Below are 24,063 nucleotides of genomic sequence, written 5' to 3'. Positions count from 1 at the left end.
CATCCCCACAAAGCAGTCCCGCCCCTCCCCCACAAGAGCCCCTGAAGCGTGCACCTGGCCCCCCCATTGAGCCCCAACTCCTCCCAAACTCTTGTCTTTTTCTACCCCCAACAACCTATAGATCCTCTTCTTCCCTGACGTGTCCCCCACCGCCTCATGTCTGCGCAAGCGCACCCCGGTCCTTTCCCCTTCTCCCCCCCGCACCCCGCCCCACACCTGTAGTTCCGTGAATTCCGTTGCACCTGGGGAGGTAGTGGACTGGTGCAGTCACCGAGCGGCCCCAGCTGCAGCCTAGGCCTGCAAACCTCGCCCCTTAGGTCGGAGCCCCGCCCCCGCAACGCCCAAACCCACCCTCTCCCTTGTCCCACCTCCCACCTTCCCCGGGTTCGTCCCCTTTCCTAGTTTCTTGAATTCCTCGGGGTCCTCCCCTATAGCCTAGACCACGCCCCCCCGCGGGCTCCGCCTCTTCTCGTCTTCTGGTCGTCTCCCCAGGATCCTCAGCCGGTCCCTGGCCCCACCCCGATCCCTGCCCCCTTTCGGTGTCTCCGCCTCTCGCTAGGACTCGCCCCCTAGAATTCCAGCCTGGCAGAACCGGTGCCAGGCCCCCTTCCAACACCAGCCCCCTCCCGTCTCAGAGCCTCTCCTCCCCCCATCCCTTCTCGCGCTCGCCGCACCCGGGCACGGGAGCTCCAGGCCGGATCCGCCGGCTCTGATTGGCGGCAGCGCCCCCAACGGAGGGCAGGGGAGACAAAGTGATTGCTTCAGGTCGCCTGAGGTCCCACCCCGGCCACGTGCGGCTTCTGTGATGACAGGTCTGGAAGGGCGGGGTCTCAGCCCGCAGGCTGTGGGCCTAGGCTGACCGGATCCCGGCGGGTTTGGGGGCGGGACCCGGAGCCAGAGCCCGAGCCGGAGAGCTCCGAGCCTGACCCGGGCGCTCCCCAGGTTTTCGCGTCGGTGTCAGCTGCATGCGGAACTTGAACCTCTTTGTGGGAAGGTGTGGGTTAGCACGCGCAATTGCCCTAATGGGGGAGGTCTGTGGTGTTTGCAAGGTAGTCTCGGGGGAGGGGGTGTGTGTGTGTGTGTGTGAAAATGGGGAAATCTGGACGATGGGGGTCTCAGGGTTGTGAGGTTAAGGGTTTCTGCAGCCTACCATGTGCGGGAGAGTCTGAGTTCTGGGAGACGGGCGATGACAGTCAGATCTGTACCCGCGGAGGTGGGTTAGAGAGGAAGGCTGAATTTTAGAAGCCTAAGATTTAATACGGAGATAGGAGAGCCTGAAATCTTTGAAGAAAAGTAGGGCCTTTGCCTTGAACAAGTGTTGAGTGAACTTTGTAACACTTAAGATAGGTTCTGTGATTTAATTAGCTTTTGAGTATTCTCTCCAACTTCCCCACTCCCCACTGGTTCCCGAAATACAGCAAGGGAAGTCGATGCTTACCAGCTACCGGTAGATGGCAGCACAGGACCCTTGCTGAACTGAGTGGCCCTCGGTCCAGAGCCTAAGGGGCCTCACGACGGAGCGGGCTGTACAGTTGACTGTATGGTAGGTCAGACCTGTTCAAATTTGTTTCTTTACGTCTCCATGACTTTTTTGTGAGTAGTTAACTTAAACTGGTTTACTGAACACTAATGGTGTACTAGGGGGAAATTTTTTTTTCTCTGCCTTTAAGGGACTTATTTTAGATAGTCATACAAATACCTATATAGTCCTAAAGAGAATAAAGTTTGAAGGGTATTGTGTAGTGGAAAATGCACATTGAAGTCATTTGGGTTGGTCTTGAACTTTGGGTACTTACTAGCTGTATGGATTTGGGTAAATTAATTGACTTTTATTTATATTTAAATATATTTTTATTGATTTCAGAGAGGAAAGGAGAGGGAGAGAGAGATAGAAACATCAATGATGAGAGAATCATTGATCGGCTGCCTCCTGCACACCCCACATTGGGGATGAAGCCAGCAACCAGGGCATGTACCCTTGACCGAAATCGAACCTGGGACCCTTCAGTCTGCAGGCCAATGCTCTATCCGCTGAGCCAAACCAGCTAGGGCAGAACAATTTTAGATTTATAGAAATTTTGTGAAGATAGCACAGTTTCCATATACCTCATACCCAATTTCCCTTTTATTATCATCTTACCTTAGTATGGTTCATTTGTTACAATTAATGAATCAATATTGATACATTAATGAAAGCCTATACTTTATTCAGATTTCCTTAGTTTTTACCTCATGTCCTTTTTCTGTTCCAGGATCCCATCTAGGATAGCACATTACATTTAGTTGTCATGTCTCAAGTTCCTCTGGGCTGTGATAGTTCTTCAGACTTTCTTATTTTTAAAATGTTTTCATTAATTTTAGAGAGAGGAAGGATTCACTGGACAACACTCAACCAACTAAGCCACACTGACCAGGGCCCTTCCTCTTAAATTGTAACGGGTAGCCCTAGCCAGTTTTGTTCAGCGGATAGAGCCTCGGCCTCCGACTGAAGGGTCCCTGGTTCAATTGTGGTCAAGGGCACATGCCTGGGATGCAGGCTCAATTCCTAATAGGGGGTGTGCAGGAGGCAGCAGATCAATGATTCTCCCTCATCATTGATGTTTCTCTTCATCTCCCTCTCTGAAATCAATAAAAATATATTTTAAAAAATTTTAACTGGTAAACTGGGATGCCTCAGAGCCTACAGCACACCTTTAGACATTGACTCCTGCTCTGCTTAGCCAGTCTTCACCTCCCAGCCACATTCCCTTCCCTGTGTCCACAACCTAAGTAATATCAAACATGTATTGGGCATTTAGTATGTACCAGGTAATTTAAATGCATTTCCTCATTTAAATCTCAAAACCATCTTATGAAGTAGATATTATTATTATTTCCTGGAAAATTGCTGATGGTCGCAAGTATCAGAGCTAGAACTCAAATTCAGGTGTGGTAGGCAGATTCCTAAGATGGCCCCCCCAAGAACCTGAGTCCTGGTGGTATTCATGTTCTTATGTAATCCCCTTCCCTTGAGTGTGACTTGCTTCTGATAATAGAATACAGCAAAAATGAGGGGATGTCACTTCTGTGATTAGGTTACAATAGATGAAGACTTCCATCTCACTAGCAGACACTATTGCCTTCTTAGCTTGCGTACTTCAGTGAAGCAAACTGCTATTGTGGAAAGGCCCACATGACAAGGAACTGAGACCAGCCAATAGCTGATAAGAAATTGAAGCTCTCAGTCCAACAGCCCAGGAGGAACTGAGTCTTGCCAACAATAACATGAGTGAGCTTGACAGTGGATCCTTTTGTAGTCAGGCTGGTACTTTGATTGCAGTCTGTAGGAAACCTTGAACCAGAGGATCCAGTTAAGCTGTACCAAGATTGCTGACTCACAGAAACTGCGATAATAAATGTTTTAAGCCACTAAAATTTGGGGCAATTTGTTTCATGATAATAGATCAGGTGAATCTGATTGGTTCCAAAGTTCATGCTCTTTACAATTTTACTAGAGGCCCGGTGCACGAATTTGTGCACCAGTGGGGTCCCTTGGCCTGGCATGCGGGATCGGGTCGAAACCAGCTCTCCGACATCCCCTGAGGGGTCCTGGATTGCGAGAGGGTGCAAGCCAGGCCTAGTGACCCCACCGGTGCACAATCGGGGCTGGGGAGGGACGCGGGAGGCTGGCCTGCCGGGGAGGGGCAGCAGGAGGGCTCCAGGGCATGTCCGGCCCATCTCACTCAGTCCCGATTGCCTGGACCCCAGCAGCAAGCTAACCTACCAATCAGAGCATATGCCCCCTGGTGGTCAGTGCACGTCATAGCAAGCAGTTGAGCAGCCTTAGCATATCATTAGCATATTATGCTTTGATTAGTTGAATGGTTGACCAGTCGACCGAACACTTAGCATATTAGGCTTTTATTATATAGGATTTCCCAATATTCTACACTGTTTCCAAGTGTAGAGTGACTTTCCATTTTTTGTTGGATGGATTCTGCATCCCCAGGAGAATCCCTGGTTCCAGAGTCCAGAAGTTTAACACTTTTTTTAGTTTCATGCTCTTGTGGTTTACGAAAGCTGGGCTAAATACCTAGATATTCCAACCTCCAGCAGCACAGAGAATGCCCATCGTCTTAGGGTCAGGCGTTTCTGTTGATGAGGCTGCCTGAGTTGCCTTGCTTAAAATGTTTCTGTGTATTGCTCCAAATCTGGACACACAGTGGAAAGATCAAGCCTTCTCCTTTCCTTCTTCAGGCTTCTAGTGTTAGTCTCTTATAGCATTTATTCCAGTAAGAGGAATCATATGGTAGCTAGGTTTCCTTTTGGAAGGCAAATACCCTGGGAGATTGGCAGACCCTGCCTAGGTCTGGCAGGAAGAATCCTGTGAGGCTGAGAGCTTTCAAACACTGAAACTTGAGCTGGGCTAATGAGGCCTTAGAAAGCACCTAGTCTACTGGTGGTAAAACCTGGCATCACATTAGAATCATCTGGGGAGCTTTTTGTGTGTGTGACCATGGATAACTTACTATCAAATTTTTGCTTATTTTTTTATTGTTGACACTATTACAGATGTCTCCCATTTTCCTCGCTTTTCCTACCCCTCCCCACCTCCAACCACCCCTCCCCTGGCCTTCACCACTCTGTTGTCTGTGGGCTATGTATATCATTTTCGGAGCTTTTAAAAAGATAGGATGCCCCAAACCAATTAAATTAGAATTTTGCGGTGGCGGGGTGTTGTACATCATACCATGTGTCTTCTGCTTTCTGCTCTGGCCTTTTTCACTTCCATCGCATGTGCATACATCCATCTTCTTGCCAGAAGTGCTCAGCTTAAAAAGCCTATCTTCCCTCCATCCTCCAATCAGTAGGTATTTATGGACTAGTTACTATATACTTGGCACTATTCAGACATTGGAGACACAAATGGAGAGCATGAAAAAAAGAGGTAGATACGGAGGGCTCCAGATATTTAACTTCATGCTCACTCATGTTCTCCCCTTCCCCTGGCCGCCGTCGTTGCTAATTTAAAAACTTCCGTGCTGTGTGGTACAATCTCGTCAAATGATTACAGGTAGGTAAGTACTTCATCAGCTGATAGACCCTTTAAGTAAGTCCAGTGGAAATCTTCAATGAAAAGAATCCGTTCTCGGCTGGAAGCCCGCCCACGAGGGAAGAGCCGAGGGCTTCCATTCCTAACCTCACACAGGTGAGAAGCCCGCCCCCCGCCCTGCCAGAAGCCTCATCAGTGGCCGTCAGTCTCGCACGCTCGGAAGGCAGAGGGAGGCTCCGCCCCCTACGTCTCGTGTGGGGGCGGGGTTGGGGGACTGGGCGTGAGTTGATTGGCCGGGAGGCGGGGCGCCGCGGGTGGCTCTGTCCGGCGCTCGCTCGGATCCCGGTGGGGTGGAGTGGAGGGAGGGAGTCCCGGTCGCTCCTTTCTCCCAGCGATGGCGCCGTGGTGCCGCGCCCAGTACCCCGCCGGCCGGCCGGTACTCGCGATTATCGAGAACCCCCTCAGGCGGTGAGACTGGGAGCGGGTCCGAGGGAGCGGCAGAGCGCTGCCGGCCACGGGGACCATGAGGAGCGGCCAGACCCGCGGGGCGGATTGCGGGAGCAGCCGCGGCACCTGCTGAAAGGAAAGAGGGTGCGGCGGCGCGGCGGCGGCTCGCCCGCACCTCGGCCATGTCTCTGCTCTGCGTGCGCGGTGAGTGCACGCACCGAGGGGCTGGGGTCGGGTAGGGCGGGGGAGCTGAGCGGTCCCCACACGCCTCCAGTGGACGTCGGGTTACCATCCTTTCCAAACTTCACTTCCCGTCTGCGCCTCGGGGGACAATTATGTGAACTTATTGACAAGCATTGGGAGAGTGCTGCCCACTCCTGTCTGTCCTCACGCTCCTGCGAAGGGACTGCTACCTCTCCCTGCCAGTGGCCATGTGACAGGCCCAGATCCTATTAAGCAAACAGCGACCGGCACGCTCCCCAATGAGAGTGGACCGAGGACGGAAGGGGACCGGGATGGCTGGTGTCTGTCCATAGTGGGCAGCCTCCCATTCTTCTTCCCTTCCTCCTCCCTGCACTGTTAAACTACAGTCGGCTTCGTAGCAGGTTCTTTTCTTTTTTTTTAATCTTTGAATAGGTTATGGGACAGCTGTCACATCCCTTCTCCCGTCGTATTTCTGGGCTTGCACTCCTCCTTTGCTTGTCGTGTCCCCTGCTCCTTCCCTGTAATCTAGGATAAGGGTTAGTCTCATGTTCCACTTGCAAAGGTGTGTTGGATTCTCCTTCCCGAGCAGAGCATAGGAAGTGATTGATTAGTTGATTGATTTACTTTGCTTCTGTCACAGTAACTAAAGATGAAGGGCCTTTCTTGCTTCTTCACTGAGGACGCTGGCTCCATCTAAGAAGGTATTTTAAGGCAAGAGTTTTGGGGTTCATGTGAAGCAGGGTGCATGGACTAAGCTCCAAGAGGGTAGAGACTAATTTTCTCACAGGTGTTTGTGTTCTCCGTGCCTGACATAGAAGCTCTAAGATGGTTTTTGAATGGACGCAAAGACTGCGGTTTTAGAGATGATCTGATCAGAAAAAGCAGGGTTTGGATTACCTGTTGAATTTGATCGTGGGAAATTGAAGTTACAGCCTGTTATACCTGTGCTGAACGAGATAGGATAAGGTGGCTTGTGAGTGCGAGAGTGGATTTATCCGTGAGAGCCTTTTCCTGGCTGAATCTTTTATTGGAGAGTTAGAGTTCACGTTTCTTTGGGCTCTGTGGGTTAGAAGCATTGTTTGTGATCTCTCTGATAACTGTTTTCTCTCAGCTGCTGGCAAACGGAACTGCTCCTCTCTTTTCACTTGCACTGTTTTGTTAAACCTGCATTAACCCAAAATGGATTTGGCTATTTCCGGGGATTATGAGGCACACAGAATTTTCTCCTTTCACTGTTGATTTTTCATTAATGAGAATTTTGCTTTGCTTTTAGTAAGACATTTCTCTCAGCAGCTGGGAATCTATTCTTTTAGATCCCTGCTGTTGAGTAGCAGGATTTGGGAGAGGTTGGGTTTTGCAGTGTCTCTTGAACAGTTTAGCTCTGCTGCCACATCATATTACAGAGCTCGTCTTTATGAAAGAGTCTTTAGGCAGGAGCAATAGTAAACCAAAAATCCTATTTAATTGAATTTAAATCACCTCAGAGACAGAGCAGCTGTTGTTTTTATTTGTTGTAATATTGGGCAGCATTCATGCCTAGAAATTCTGCTGGTTAACATCTTAACCTTTTAATGTTCATTAGTCAAATTCCTATCTTTTTGACCCTGGTGTATTGGAGGGAGACTTAGCAGGTCATTGTCTTTTGAATGGAGATCCTGAAGATGATTAATTACTGAAAGAAGCAGCTGCTTTGATTAGAAGTATTCATGTTAAGTGGCAAATTATTCATTCTGGGGAAACCGACAGAAATGGATGAAAATAAATCTTTCTAAAATGACATTTTGGCAGTTAAGAATGTTGTTCATGTTCTGAAAGAAGCCTGTGTAGTGATATTGTAGAACAACTCAATTTCTGTTCATCTTAGAGTAGAATTGAATTAGAAACTTTTTCATTGAAGTAAAATTTCAAACAGTCATTGATTTGATGTAGAAATTGGCAAACTGATACTGATTTTAATCACCCTGACCATCTCAACTAACAGTTCATTTTCTTTTCCTTTTTTTGTTAATCCTCACCAGAGGATATTTTCCCACTGATTTTTAGAGATAGTGGAAAGGAAGGGGAGAGACAGAGAGAGAGAAACATCAATGTGAGAGACATATTGATTGGTTGACTCCTGCATACAGCCCTGGCCTGGGAGGAGCCTGCAACTAAGGTATGTGCCCTTGACTGCAGTTGAACCTGGGACCCTTTGTCTGCAGGCTGACGCTCTACCTACTGAGCCAAACCAGCTAGGGCTCAATTTCTTGAACTAACCCTTTAGTTATGTAGGTTAAGGGCTCACAATACAAGTAGTGTGACTGCATCTCTCCTTTTTGGCGCTATGTTATTGCCTATCCTTATATAGCTACTTTGCTCTAGTACTAACTTGGTTCATTCCTGTCTCTGCCCTGTTCTGAATTTGTACCCCCGAAATTGTTTTCTTTCTCTATTTTCTGCTTATCATAAATGTATGCTTCCTTTCCCAGCTTACAGTCTACAATGTTTGTTGAAAATTTCCTCAACTCCTCAGTCATCTTTCTTTTTTACACTCGTTAAACTCTTAAAACAAATCACTTATGATCTGAACAGTGTCACTAATTTGACAATGGATTGTAAACAGCCTGGCACCTAGTCTTGAATTGTTATACTCATGGTGACCCAGACAAAGGGGATAATAGCACTGGTCAGATAAGATCTGGAATTTTTGTGTTCAGTGGGGTATTGATTCTAAGAGGCACATTGAAAAACTAGAATTTCTTCAGAGGAGAATAATTAGAATAATGAAGGGTGTAGAAGCCATTTTAGGAATTGAGAGGTTTAGTTTTGAAAAGATCCAAGAGGGAAAGGCTCATTATAGTAGGTGAAAATCATTTAAAAAAACCTGTTGATCCAGAGGACAGAACTGGGACAAGTCAACTAATGATTGAAAACTGTAGGAAATTAGATATTAATTTAATGTAAGGAAGAACTTTAACAATTAGGGTTGTTCTTAACAAATGGAATGGACTACTTATGAGGATCTTTTGACATAGGATTCTTTAAACAGAAATTGAATGAGTGGTAAAAGTGTTCTAAAAGGGATATCTATGTTGAGTGGGAGGCTAGACTTGAAGAATTTTAAGAAACCAACCTTTTATAGAACTTACTTAATCTTTCTGCAAATATTTAGCACAGTTTTCCTCAGAATACTGATGTTGTTTTGCTTCCATGGGTGCCAGTACCACTTTAGCAACTCCAGTAAACTAAATCAAGAATTTTCTTTAACTTTTGTTGTCTTGATGTTCATGACTAGTTTCTACAAACAAATTATAAGCATTTTGAGAATTGAGTCTTTCCATATTTCTTTGTAATTGCCACATGGTTTATAATTGAGCCATGGCTTTCCCTCCTCTAATTTGAACCAGAAGTGATCACACTTGACTTGTTAAAAAAATCAAAAACAAAAAATAGCCTGGCCGCTTGGCTCAGTGATTGAGCGTCCACCTACGAACCAGGAAGTCACTGTCCGATTTCTGGTCAGGGCACATGCCCGGGATGTGGGCTCAATCCCCAGTGTGGGTTGTGCAGGAGGCAGCCAATCAATTATTCTCTCTCCCTCCCTGAAATCAATAAAAAATATTTTAAAAAACCCCACAAAAACTTAATGATATATGTTCCTATAAGCTTATGTGAGTCTAAATCATTCTTTTTAGTCCTAGCTAGGTGGCTCAGTTAGTTAGAGCGTCGTCTCATACACCAAAAGGTTTTGGGTTCAATTCCTGGTTAAGGCACATACCCTGGTTGTGGGTCAGGGTGCATATGGGATGCAACTGGTTGATATTGATATTTCTCTCTTACATCAATGTTTCTCTCTTTCCCTCTCTTTCTCCCCCTCTCTCTTCCTCTCTCTCTCTTATTTTCTTTAGCATACATTTAAAAATATTTTTATTGATTTCAGAGAGGAAGAGAGAGAGAGAGAGAGAGAGAGAGAGAACCATCAATGACGAGAGAGAATCATTGATCAGCTGCCTCCTGCATGCCCCCCACTAGGGACTGAGCCCACAATTGGGCATGTGCCCAGACTGGGAATCAAATCATGACCTCCTGGTTCATAGGTCAACACTCAAGCACTGAGCACTGGCCGGGCTCTCTAGCATACTTTATTGTAAGAATATAATATGTAATATATATAGCATACAAAATATTTATTACTTGACTGTTATTGGTAAGGCTTCCACTCAATGGTAGGCTATTAGTAGTTAAGTTTGGGGGAGTAAAAAATTAAATGTGGATTTTTGATTATGGGAGTGGGGTCCAATGCCCCTAATCCCTGAGTCATTCAAGGGTCAACTGTACTTTGGTTTACTGTCACTGTGGAAAGTAGGAATAGTCATGATTTTAGAATTTAGATTTTAGAGTCAAGTACTTCTCATTTCCGCCCCAACATTATTGTCTTCTACCTCAGGTAGCTCCTTGCTGCTGGGTTTACATCACATTGTCGTCCCTGCCCTCACAAGCTGATTGCTGCTGGGTTCCTTTTGCTTAGCTGTGGCATCAGGAAGTTGATTGTGCCTTGTCTGAGCTAGGCAGCAGTGAAGGGGGAAAACACCAATTTCCTTTGTCATAGATAGCTGTTGTCGTAAATGATTCTCTTCCTTATAAGAAGTACATTCTGTAACTGCTCAGTTTTGAAAAGAGGAATTTCTGGTGGTTGCACTCTTTAGGCCAGTAGGCTGAGTTTTCCTCCTATTTTACCTGTGGTATGTATTTTAGACTTTGCTATGTGAGTTTGTTTAAAGTTTGGGCTGAGTATCATTAGTAAATATTTGTTGAGGACCTTCTCTGTACCTGTTTATGATACATATCTATATAATAGATAAGAGCCCAGGAAATCTAAATATTTTTTTAAAATATGTTTTTATTGATTTTAGAGAGAGAGGAAGGGAGAGGGAGAGAGACAGGGAAACACTGATGAGAGAGAAGCATCAATCTGCTGCCCCCTGCATACCCCCTCCTGGGGATTGAGCTTGCAACCTGGATATGTGCCTGACCATGAATCAAACTGGGGACCTTTTGCTGCATAGGACAACCCTCAACTAATTGAGCCACACCGGCGAGGGCTAAGTAGGTTTTAAAACATCTCATTTCTTATATAAACCCAGAATCCATTAGGAATGTTAGGTCTGACATGGGATAAGCAGAATAAGTTAAGGTTCTCTTGGAGTGGAAAAACACTATGCTATTATTTTCTAATTTTTAAAGTATGATTCTTTAAATTTGAGGAGTGTTTTATATATACTTTCTGTTGTTATTGGTAAGGCTTCCACTCAATGGTAGGCTTTTATTAAAGGTCAGAGAAGATTTGCTATTTGTGTATTAAAGTTTTTTTATTCACTTATTACATATATAAAGAAAAGTACACATATCTTAAGTGTAAGCCTCACCAAGTTATCAGAAAGTGAACATATTCATGTGACTACCACCTAGCTCAGCGGTTGTCAACCTGTGGGTCATGATCGCAGAGTCGCCTAAGACCATCGGAAAACATATATATAATTACATATTGTTTTTGTGATTAATCACTATGCTTTAATTATGTCAATTTGTAACAATGATAATACATCCTGCATATCAGATATTTACATTACGATTCATAACAGTAGCAAAATTAGTTATGAAGTAGCAACAAAAATAATTTTATGGTTGGGGGTCACCACAACATGAGGAACTGTATTAAAGGGTCGCGGCATTAGGAAGGTTGAGAACCACTGCCCTAGGACAAGAAATGGAACACTGCTAACAACCCCAGAAGCCCAGCTTATCCTTCCTCTTGTCATTACTCCCTCCCACTTTCCCAAAGGTCACGTTATCTGACCATAGAGTAGTTTTAGTGTTTCTTAAATTAATGAGCTTCATTCTTTTTCTATTTTTAAATTTATTCGGGTGACATTAGTTAATAGGGTCGTATAGGTTTCAAGTATACATTACTATGATACATGATCTGTATATTGCATTGTGCACCCTCAATCCATAGTCAAATCATCTTCCGTCACCATAAATTTGATCCCTTTACCCTGCACCCTCCCTTCCTGCTATAACCACCATACTGTTATCTGTCTGTGTCTTTGAGTTTCAATTTTATATAGCACTAAACTATCCACTGAACTTGTGAGAGGCCTATGGCATCAAAGGAAAAAAAGTCAAGAGGGCTTTTTTTTTTGCTAGTGATAAAATATGTGGTAAAATATGACAGAAGAGAGTTTGTGCTAGGATATATGTGTGTATATATATATATGTGTGTGTATATATATATATATATCTATATATCTATATATATCTATATATATATATATATATCTATATATATCTATATATATATATATACTTTTTTTTCCTCCTAAATAATCATATAAATAGAAAAAAGCAATTTTTAGTCATTAGGAAATAGATTTTCAAAAAGAAAAGTATTTTTTTTCCCCTTTTGCTGCTTCTGTTTCTCAGCATTAAGTAAGTACTTACGTAGGACTGTGAGAACAGATAGGTCTATGGATTGTAATTTTCATGGATTGGGCTGGTAATTTCTTTTGTAGCTGTTTGCTTTATTAATTTCTATAACGTTTTACTGTGAGTGATGTTGAGAGGAAAGAGACCAGAGGGCAGCAAGTGAGGAAGATCTGCCTATTAACTAAGGAGGGACTGGTATTTGGACAGTGGGAAGATAATTGCTTTTATATGAGTCAGAGTGTGATAAAGATGATTCAATCAAAGGACTAGCTTACCTATATGATTTCTATCTATTATTTATGAGCCAAATTTGTAGAGCTTTCATCTGCAAAAGGGAAAAGGAAATCTGCTTGCCAAGGAGAAAGGTATTTCAGAGAGGAAGGGAGAAGGACAGAGAGATAGAAACATCAATAAGAATCATTGATTGGCTGCCTCCTGCACGCCCCCTACTGGGGACTGAGCCCATAACCTGAGCATGTGCCCTTTACTGGAATTGAACCTGGGACCTTTCAGTCTGCAGGCCGAGGCTCTATCCACTGAGCCAAACCAGCCAGAGCTGCTTTTGTAATCTTAAACTTTTCCATCTATCTGATCATATTCTCCAGTCTGCTTTTTCTAGCTTCTACTCTCACTATATTTTAGTACTGTGATATAGGGTAGATGTTAAAAGCTTTCGTTTTAGACAGACCTGAGTTGGTAATATATCAGCTCCACTTTTGAGTTACTTAACTTAATTGAATCTTAATTTCCACATCTTTAATATTTATACATCCACTTAAAAGCCCTAGCTGGCTTTTCTGAGTGGTTAGAGCGTCAGCCTGAAGACTGAAGGGTCTCGGGTTTGATTCCAATCAAGGGCACATACCTTATTTGCAGGCTTGTTCCCCGACCCTGGTCAGGGTGCGTGCAGGAGGCAATTGATCGATGTGTCTCTTCTTACATCAATGTCTCTGTCTCTCCCCCTCCCTTCCATTCTCTCTAAAAAAATCTATGGAAAAAAATATCCTCGGGTGAGGATTAATAAAATAAGAGCTTAATAAATACTTTTTGTTGTTGTTGTTAATCTGTAAGATAAATTACATATAAGATATGTTGAGTTGAAAGTATCAATAATCTTGTTGCAGATGACCCTTGAAAATGGTACCTGAAAATGTAGATCTATAGCTTAGTAGAGAAGTCTGTGTTAGAGATAAACCTTTGGGAGTTGAAGGTGTTTGATAGTAAACACATTAGCTTGAATAAATTTGCTGATAGAGGGTTAAAGAGGAGAAAAATGAGCGAATGCTGTAGCTAAAGGAATGGGCAGAAGAGTTGATAGATGTGGTCAGAACTGTAGGAAAATGGAGAATTCTGTGTCTGTCAGAAGCTTAAATTAGAGGTAGTTTCAGGAAGGAATAATCAGATGATAAAGATTAATGATACTGGTTGAGGATAAAAAAAACAGCAGGGTCATTGAGCAGTTTCATTAGAGTAGTGTGAGTGTAGGCAGCATATTGCAGTGGTTTGAGGAGTACCAGGTGTACCGGTTAATAATGCGGATTTTGTAATCAAAGAAAACACGATAATTTCAAGAGAAACATCAAAAGTGCTTTATTCAAAGTAATGTCCATCGCTAGCTACACATTTCCCCCATCTTTCAGGTAATTTGTGGATACTGTCCCAATAGAACTTTTCTTGTTTTGAGACAAACCATTCAGAGACCCAATTTTCCACTTCTTTGTGTTTTGAAGTGCTGCTCAGAAAGTGCAGAAAGTGCGTGTGCTATCGATCAGAACAAGTGGTAATCTGAAGGAGCGAGGTCTGGTGAATATAGTGGGTGGGTTAATACTTCCCAGGCAAGATCTTTTAACGTGTCTTTAACTGGTTTTGAAGTGTGTGATGGTGCGTCATCATGAAACAAAATTACTTTGCTGTGTCTTCTGGCCCATTCTGGTCGTTTTACGATCAAAGCATGGTTCAAATCGATTATTTGTTGTCGCTAACAATCAGTATTAACTGTTTCACCTGGTTTTAGAAGCTCATAGTACACCACACCTTCCTGATCCCACCAAACACAGAGCATTGTCTTTCTGAAGTGATTTGGCCTTGCAGTCAATGTTGATGGTTGACCTGCATCAACCCATGATTTCGTGCGTTTGGGATTCTCAAAATAAATCCACTTTTCATCGCCATTCACAATTCAATGCAAAAAAGACTTCCTTTCATGCCATTGAAGCAACATTTTACTGATGATTTTTCGGTTTTCCATTTGTCTTTCATTCAGTTGATGTGGCACCCATTTTCCTTCCTTTAAAATCTTTCCCATTGTTTGTAAACAATCCGAAATTGTTTGTTGAGCAACATTTAATCTTTCTGCAAGTTGTTTTTGAGTTTGACACGTATCTTCATCCAATAATGCTTGTAATTGTTGGTCTTCAAACTTTTTCAGTTGACCTGGACATTCTTTGTCTTTCACATCAAAATCATCACTTTTAAAGCGTTTAAACCAGAGTTCACAAGTATCTTTAGATGGAGCATGTTCACCATAAGCTTTCCGAAGTATTCAGCAGCACCTATCTTCAAAATAAAGTAATGAATTAAAACGTCCCATAAATGCTCTTTTTTTGACACGAAATTCGACATTTTTAAGCATAAAAATATCTATGATGTTAACACTTTCAGAAAATTTGACATATGAAGTTTTGAAGCTTGTTGTCAATACAACAAAATAGCATACATATCAAATCGCATATATATCAACATATGTGTAACTCCATCTATTGAAAAAATCCGCATTATTAACTGGTACACCTGGTATATTTGGGAAGTGAAGAAGTGGAATTAGCAAGTATAGACTGCATTGAGAAGTTTTGCCATGAAGAGAAGGATTGAGAGTGGTCTTGTAAGAGAGGAAATCTGAATGTTTGGGGCAAAAAGGGAAAGAATCTGTAAGAAGAGGAAGGTCAAGATGAGATGGGGATAAGAAGAGATGATAACTGATTTCCCTGTAAAGCAGAATACAAGATTTATCAGCTGAAAGTGAGGTGGTGGGGATGATTTAATGAGCTTAAGAGTAGAAAAGGTTTCATTTATTCATCCTTTTAACAGCTGTTGTGCCAGGCACTTGGAGCAGAATTATGATTTTAAAAAATTCCTTACCTTCTTGGAAGTTGTATAGATTAGTGAGGGAACTAGACATTAATCAAAGGAGAATCATACAAATTGATAAAATGCAACTGTGATTTGTTCTATAAAGGAGAGTATATGTTATTATGAGAACATGTGATAGGGACAGTTACCTACTAGGTCAAAGAAGCCTTACCTAATAAAGTGAAGATTGAACTGAAATCTGGAAGAAGAGGAGCCCTTAAGCAGGTGAAGGAAGGAGAAGAATTTCTAGTCAGAGGAAACAGTATGTGCAAAGGCCTTGTGGCGAGGAGGAGGAGTTGAAAGAAGGCATGCATAGCTGGTGTGCATAGAGCAAGGGAAAACATGGGTCATGATGAGGCTAGGGAGATAGATGGAGCCCAACTATAGGGCCTTGTAGGCCACATTAGGGTGAAAAGTTTGTAGGAATGAAACTGAGGGAGGGGCAGAAGGATAGAAGTTTGTAAACCAAAAATACGAGATTTGTAATTAGACTTGAGTTTGAATTCTTAGAAAACTTTTGGCAAACCTCTAGACTTTTAAGACACAATTCAAAAATGAAATATTACTATCTATTCAATGTACCTCATAGAGTTGAGAATTAAACTCTTAAGTGAGATCATGTGTGTGAAATTTCTTTTAAATTATAGTAACTTTTACTATTTGATAGTCCCTTTTTTCTCTCAGCTGAGAAGAGGGGCTTAAGTATTCTGAAACTTATTAACAAAGAGGATGTGATCAGTTCCATAGACATTTATTGAGCACTTCACTGTGGGTGAGGCATTGAACTAGTCACCCTAAGTATCTGTACATAAAAAAGGCTAATATGCTAAGGGTCTCTCCAACCGTCTGACCGGTCACTGTGATGCACACTGACCACCAGGGGGCAGACGCTCAACGCAGGAGCTGCCGTGATGTGTACTGGCCATTTACAAAGAAAAGGCACCATGGACCTGGTGCTGACAGAGCAACACTTGGCTTCCCCCAAGTGGGACACAGGTCCCGCCACCACCCCGGAGCAACAGCCCACCAAATCGCAGCCAACGCTGCCGAGACCCCATGGTGCAAAATGTGGCCCACAGCCCAGCCCAGCCTCAAACGCTGTGGGCACTGGATAATGACATCATGTAGCAACGCCCAGCTTCCTCTCCCTAGCACCTAGCCTCCTTGGGGTTTCTTCAGCCTAGGGGAACACGTCTTGCTTTATAGCCAGGTGCAAACATTTTACACTTTAACCAAATGTCTGTGAAGTGTTTTCCCATGTCTGATCTCATTTGATCTTCACAGAAGTCCTGGAGTAGGTAGATAGGAGATTCGGTAGAATCCTGTTTCTTTCATTAGCTGGAGTCCTGGAGTAGGTAGATAGGAGATTCGGTAGAATTCTGTTTCTTTTGTTAGCCGGAAAACGGAGATTTAGAAAGTTTAGAAACTTGACCTGACTGAAAAAAAGTAAGAAATGGTAGACCTTGAAAATGACTTCAGGTTTTCTCACTGTGCAGAATATAGTCAAACACTGCTGCAGTTAAATATTTTACCCTTTGGCCCTGACGGTTGGGCTCAGTGGATAGAGTGTCAGCCTGTGGACTGAAGGGTCCCAGGTTCGATTCCGGTCAAGGGCATGTACCTTGGTTGCGGGCATATCCCCAGTAGGGGATGTGCATGAGGCAGCTGATTGATGTTTCTAACTCTCTCTCTCCCTTCCTCTCTGTAAAAAATCAATAAAATATATTTTAAAAAATATATTTTACCCTTTGTTCTCCCTGCATGATCTATTCTACAATAATAATTTGCTTTGTGTTGATATTTACTGCTGTGTTGCTGACAATTATCTGAAAGAGAAGTTGGGTGCTTCACTGGGCTGGAAAAAGTTTAGCTAAATCAGAAAACAGACCTAATAAAACAAGTTTATTCTGTATATACTAGAGGCCCGATGCACAAAATTCATACAAGGGGCTTGGCCCTCATAGCCGCGGCAACTTGCCTTGGCCCTCGCAGCCCCGGCTTCATCCAGAAGGTCGTCCGGCTGTCTACTCGCAGCCCCGGCTTCATCCAGAAGGTCGTCCGGCTGTCTAGTCTAATTAGCATATTACGCTTTTATTATCTATAATACCAGACGTCCTTCCAGATGAAGCTGGGGCTGCGAGGGAAGTTCGGGTCCTGGATGCTGGAGGGAAGCTGGTGCTAGCAGCCAGGGGGAAAGAAGGCCTACTCTTGCATGAATTTCATGCATTGGTTATAGATAAAAGGCTAACATGCATTGGTTATAGATAAAAGGCTAAGTTGACTCATGCCTGTGAGTATGCACGATACATATAAAGCTCTCAATGGCGCCAATCTCATGCTTGTGTTTTGATCTGTCATCGTCGATCGTGAATTTGGTTGATACTTCTATTATAGAGAAAGGGCAAATAGCGATATTAAAATATTTCTTCTAATTAAGTTCCTTTCAATGTGCATGAATCCGTGCACCAGGCCACTAGTATAAAATAGTAAGAAATAGGCCTTGCCCTCAAGAAACTGAGAGCCAAGATGTAGCCATGTGTATAACTAAATATGTTGCAAGGTACAGTTTGGTAATTTCTAAGATAGAGGTACAACATAAAATGGGGTTTAGAAATGGAGTGTTTGATTCCAACTGAGAGACAGGAAAGGCCTCAGCTGGGAGAGGAAGAGGAAGGAAGTCAAGGTGGAGTCAGGGTTTTCATTATGGTGTCATTAGTTGGGATAGGAAATGGAAACAAAGAATGACAGCTTCTGGGGAGATAATGATTTTGGTTTTGGACATGTTAAATTTGTGATGTTGGCAGTCTATCCATGTGTTACAGTTGGAAACATGACTTGGGAGATCAGGGTTAAAGGTGTGGATCTGTTGGGTGGAGGAATGGTGGCAGGATAAATATTTACTCAGTATTGGCATCATAATATACTGCATTTCATTGACTACAAGATGCCAGAGATTGTAAGACTCATCATTATTTTAGGTACCATTGAGGAAAAAAAATGTTATCGATTTGGTTATGACACATCATTGTTTTTTTAATGAATTTATTTATTTATTTATTTATAGTCCTCACCTGAGGAATGCTTTTATTGATTTTAGAGAGAATGGGGGAGAGAGGAGAGAGAGAGAGAGAAACATTGATGTGAGAGAGAAACATTAGTTGCCTCCCCTTCGTGGCTGATGGGGGATTGAACCTGTAATCTGGGCATATGCCCTGACTGGGAATCAAACCCTCGACCTTTCTGTGTATGGGATGATGCTCCAACCAATTGAATGACATCAGCCAGGGTGACACATCATTGTTTTTAAGACACATTTTGACTTCAGAGTTCTTAAAATATGAGAAAATGTCTCATCATCTTAGAATCAGGGAAATACTGAGGTTAACATTTAGTAAGTCTACTCTTTGCCAAACTCTCTGCTAATTAGCAAGTAAGGATTAATAATTCTCAAAATAACCTTCTTTATTATATATTCTCATTTTACATATTAGGTCACTGGGTCCACAGAAGTTAGTATGTTTATGTACTGTAAAGCTGCATTTAGAATTTTCTGGCTTATTATAAACTATAAACTACAAAATTAATGATATCCGATAGTGCTTTGGAGCATGAAAGAAGTCTTATTTTAAAATAGTACTTAGGGAAGATGACTTTGTGCAATGTTGGTTGTGAATCAGTTTCTCTATAGCTGTGGTTTCTGTTTGTTTAGTATGTATTCAGGGGCAATATTATAGCAGGTGTTTTATAGGCTGGAGAGTTCATTATGGCTCTAGTTTAATAGTGTTTACAACCTAAATTCCTTTTTTTTTTTCCTTGCGAGGACATGTGGTATAATGGAAAAATCCAGGATTTTGGATTCAAGAGAACTCTGTTTTGAGTCTCACTAGGTAATGACTAAAATTTTATCTCTAAGGCTCTTAATTTCATTCAGAATCATAGTCTGTCAAGTGGGAAGATAATACTGTGCCAGTTCCACTGGATTGAAGTGAGAGTCCAACTGGTAGTAGATATGAATGTACTCTGCAGACAAATGCAGAGTGGTAGGTACAATGTTCTGGAAAGTTTAGATGCTGGAAACAACTCATAAAGTCTGGCCTAAGGTATAAAACATGCCTGGGAATTAATTGAAATACAGCCACCTTTCTTGTAAATTGAGAAAGGTAATCATTACATTGGGACTTTCAACTCGAGATAAAATTGTAGACTTTTCTACTTGGTTAGGTCTGGCAAGGTGCTGGTCTGCTGGCCTTAGATAAATGATACTTGAAGATCTTAACTTTTAGTCTTGAATACATCTAGTTAGAAGAACTATAATGTTGGTACATGCATTTAGTACATATATTAGTTTTTGTTGTGGATTCAACAGGAGTTTATTCAAGAGACAAAGGTCCTGTGCTCTAAGTGAAATTAGCCTAATGTGCCTTACTATTTTTAGCTGAAGCACAATATAGCCTTTGTGAACACTTATTAAGGCTCACAGATGTGGTCCATCCTGCAACTGGTTTGTACTCTAACAGGGAAGTCAGATATAAGAGGAGGTAATTATGATATAGAACAGAATATGATAAGCATTAGAAGAACAAGTGAAATAGAACAGATCCCATCTGGGTGATAAGGGAGAGTTTTTTGGTGACAATTATTCTCATTTATAAGAGGAATATATATATGCTTTAGACAGTTTGGAAAATACATCAAGAGAAAAATAAAAATTATAATTGCACTGGTTTTTTCTTCTCTATTGTGTGTGTCTGTGTATTAACTTTTTTCTTTTACATAAAATTGCATCATGTTTTGTATACAGTTTTTCCTGATTTATTTTTCTTAGTGGAATGTTATAGATTAGAGTTTGACAAGGCCTCTCTGGGATTATATCTTTAGTTTTTGGAAACGGGAAAGGATCTTTTACAAACCTTTAACAAGCTAAACCTCTAGTAAGCTAAAAGGTGCCAATATAATGACTCATTTGAAATTATGATAGCAATTTATAAACTTTTTGAAAAGATATATTAAAAAATCAAAAAAATAGACAAGAAATGGAATGTGTTAATTACTGCATCAATAATTTTAATCTGGTGCTCGTTTTGGCAGCACATACACTAAAATTAGAATGATACACAGAAGATTAGCATGGCCCCTGTGCAAGGATGACACAAATTCGTGAAGCGTTTCATATTTTTAAATCATATGATTATATCAATAGATGCAGAAAAAGCATTCGACAAAATCCAACACCCATTTTTTTCTTTTTTAATCCTTATTGTTGAAAGTATTATGAATGTCCTCTTTTCCCCCCATTGGCCCTCTCTACCCCAGTACCACTCCTCCCCCAATACCCATTTTTGATAAAAACTCTCAGTAAAGTGGGAATAGAAGGGTCACATATCAACATAATAAAGGCCATATATGACATACCTACAACCAACATCATACTCAGTGGGCAAAAACTCAAACCATTTCCCCTAAGAACAGGAACAAGACAGTTTTCACCACTTTTATTCAACATAGTACTGGAAGTCCTAGCCACAGCGATTAGACAAGAAGAAGAAATAAAAGGCATCCAAATTAGAAAGGAAGATGTAAAATTGTCATTATTTGCAAATGACATGATATTGTACATAGAAAACCCTAAAGACTCCACCAAAAAACTACTAGATTTAATAAATGAATTCGGCAATGTAGCAGGATACAAAATTAAAACCCAGAAATTGATTTCATTTTTATACACCAATATGAACTCTTAGAAAGAGAAACTAAAAAAAAAAAACAATCCTATTTACCATGGTAACAAAAAAAATTAAGATACTTTGAAATAAACTTAACCAAGGAGGTAAAAAAACCTGTACTCGGAAAACTACAGAACATTGAAAAAAGAGATAGAAGAAGGTAAAAGCAAGTGGAAAGATTATACCGTGTTCATGGATTGGGAGAATTAATATCATTAAAATGTCCATACTACTAAAATTAATCTATAGATTCAATGCAATTCCTATCAAAATACTAATGGCATATTTTACATATCAAGAACAAATACTGCAAAAATTTATATGGAACTAAAAAAAGACCCTGAATAGCTACATTTTGAGAAAGAAGAACAAAGTTGGAGAGATCACAAAGTCAGATATCAAGCTGTACTGCAAAGCCATTGTCATCAAAACAGCCTAATACTGGCACAAGAACAGGCATATAGGTCAATGGAACAGAACAGAGAACTCAGAAACCGACTCAAGCCATTATGCTCAATTAATATTTGACAGAGGAGGCAAGAGCATACAATGGAGTAAAGACAGTCTTCTTCAATAAATGGTGTTGGAATAATTGGACAGGTACATGTAAAAAAATGAAACTAGACCACCAACTTACATCATACACAAGAATAAACTCAAAATGGATAAAAGACTTCAATGTAAGTCGTGAAACCATAAAAATCCTAGAAGAAAATGTAGGCAGCAAAATATCAGACATCTTACAGAGCAGAATTTTCACCAGTACATCGCCTAGGACAGTGGTCGGCAAACTGCGGCCCCTTGAGTGTGGCTCTTCCACAAAATACCACGTGCGGGCACGCAAGTACAGTGCGATTGAGACTTCGTGGCCACACTCAAGGGGCCAAGGGGCCGCATGTGGCTTGCGAGCCGCAGTTTGCCAACCACTGGCCTAGGACAAGAGAAACAAAGGAAAAAAATAAATAAATGGGACTACATGAAAATAAAAGGCTTCTGCACAGTAAAAGAAACCAGCATCAAAATGAAAAGGGAATACACTGTATGGTAGAACATATTTGCCAATGATACATCTGATAAGGGGTTAATGTCCAAAATATATAAAGTACTCATACAACTCAAACAAAAGGAAGACAACCAACCCAATTAAAAAATGGGCAGAAGACCTGAATAGACACTTCTCCAAAGAGGACATACAAATGGCCAAGAAACATATGAAAAAACTAGTGACCCGGTGCACGAAATTCGTGCACATTAAAAGGGAATTAATTAGAGAAAATATTTTAATATTGCTATTTGCCCTTTCTCTATAATAGAAGTGTCAGAGATGAAAGAAAATTAGTAAAATGTATATGAAAATCTTCCTCCTGTCAGAGTCTGGGGCACGCCATGGGAACCAGAGACAAGTCCCCACCCACCCATGTGTGCTTTGAAATCGCTCGAGACCCAGACCCGGCCAGCCCCACCCCCATCAAGCCCCGCCGGGTGGGGGGGCGTGGCCTCAGGTCGCCTGGCCTGGCGCCAGGGTGGGGGGCACAGCCTGAGGTCTCCCATCAAGCCCCACCAGGCGGGGAGTGCAGCCTCAGGTCCCCTGGCCCAGACCAGGGCAGGGGGCATGCCTTGAGGTCCCCATCAAGCCCCGCTGGGCGGGTGGCGCGGTCTCAGGTCCCCCGGCCCGACGTCAGGGTGGGGGGTGCGATCTCAGGTCCTCCGCCCTGGGCGGGGGTGTGCCTTGAGGTTCCCCGTCAAGCCCCGTGGGTGGGGGGGCACGGCCTGAGGTCCCCCGTCAAGGCCCGTGGGTGGGGGACGCGGCCTCAGGTCCCTGCTGATTGCTTGTTAAGGCTCGTTACGGGAACTTGGCCTCCACTGTGGGTGCAGCCATCTTGTGTTACAGAATCCCTGCCTCCGCTGTGGGCGCAGCCATCTTGACCATTATGACACGACAGTCAATTTGCATATTCCCTCTTTATTAGATAAGCTGCTCAACCCCACTAATCATCAGAGAGATGCAAATTAAAATGACAGTGAAGTACCACCTCACACCTGCCAGAATGGCTATCATCAATAAACCAACAAACAAGTGCTGGCGAGGATGTGGAGAAAAAGGAATCATAGTAAATTGTTGGTGGGAATGCAGACTGGTACAGCCACTGGAAAACAGTGTGGAGTTCCCTCAAAAATTAAAAATGGAACTGCCATTTGACCCAGTGATCCCACTTCTAGGAATATATCCTAAGAAGCCATAAAAACCAATAAGAAAGAATATGTACACCTATATGTTCATTATTTACAAAAGCTAAGATCTAGAAATAGCCCAAGTGCCCATCAGTAGATGAATGGATAAAAAACAAACAAAAAAACTGTGATAAATTTAATAGAATACTATGCAGTTGTAAAAAAAAAAAAGGATCTCTTGCCCTTTGAGACAGCATGAAGGGATCTGGAGAGTATTTTGCTAAGCAAAATAATGCAGTCAGAGAAAGACAAGTATTACATGATCTCACTTATATGTGGAATCTAATGAGCAAAATAAACTGATGAACAAAAAGATTCAGAAACATTGAAGCATGCAACAGACTGATGTATTTCAGAGGGAAGGGGTGGGGGTGGGAAGAGATTAACCAATGAATTTGTATGCATATATGCATAGCCCATGGACAGACAATAGTGTGGGGAAGGCCTGGGGAGGGGAGGGGAGCTGGAGCTGGGTGGAGGAGGTCAATGGGGGTAGGGGAAGGGGATGGGGACATCTGTAATCCTTTCAACAATAAAGATAAATTTAAAAAAAGAAAAAAAATACATCTAATCTGCTTACTGTTAAGAGATCACTGTAATGAAATAAACTACAAAAAAAAATCACTGAAATGAAAGACACCAATATTTGATATATGAGAATTGGTTGCCAAACATATCTTTGTGTGTCAGTATCTGTTGTTGGGTTGGAATGATCCAGCCACCTCTAGCGTAACTCCTATCTAGAATCATTTAAAACCTTTATTCTCCTATCAGAGTGATAACAGGTATTTTTTGCTATGATCTATAAATGATGTTTTTATTATGTCCAGA

At 42.1% G+C, this 24,063-nt stretch overlaps 1 protein-coding gene and 1 non-coding gene across 6 annotated transcripts in view; both read left to right on the top strand.

Moving 5' to 3' along the window:
• The first annotated feature begins 749 nt into the window (after positions 1-749).
• The window catches only part of UNC13B (unc-13 homolog B), a 142,219-nt gene continuing 118,905 nt past the window's right edge, over positions 750-24,063 (top strand). For 2 of the 5 annotated variants that reach the window (XM_023762458.1, XM_014464319.2), the window contains exon 1: positions 5,389-5,683. In XM_023762458.1, the coding sequence (XP_023618226.1) occupies positions 5,662-5,683 (22 nt within the window). In that variant the 5' untranslated portion in view covers positions 5,389-5,661. Of the gene's footprint in view, positions 813-5,358; positions 5,684-24,063 lie in introns of those variants that run through there. The other 3 variants (XM_023762459.1, XM_006098711.3, XM_006098712.3) reach the window with 3 other exon arrangements.
• On the top strand, positions 20,350-20,454 carry LOC111827913. The gene has a single exon (XR_002831663.1). It is a non-coding gene; the product is annotated as a U6 spliceosomal RNA (small nuclear RNA).

Source organism: Myotis lucifugus, unplaced genomic scaffold (assembly GCF_000147115.1).
Source record: "Myotis lucifugus unplaced genomic scaffold, Myoluc2.0 scaffold_246, whole genome shotgun sequence".
NCBI lineage: Eukaryota > Metazoa > Chordata > Mammalia > Chiroptera > Vespertilionidae > Myotis > Myotis lucifugus.
This window is presented reverse-complemented; position numbering and strand designations above follow the sequence as displayed.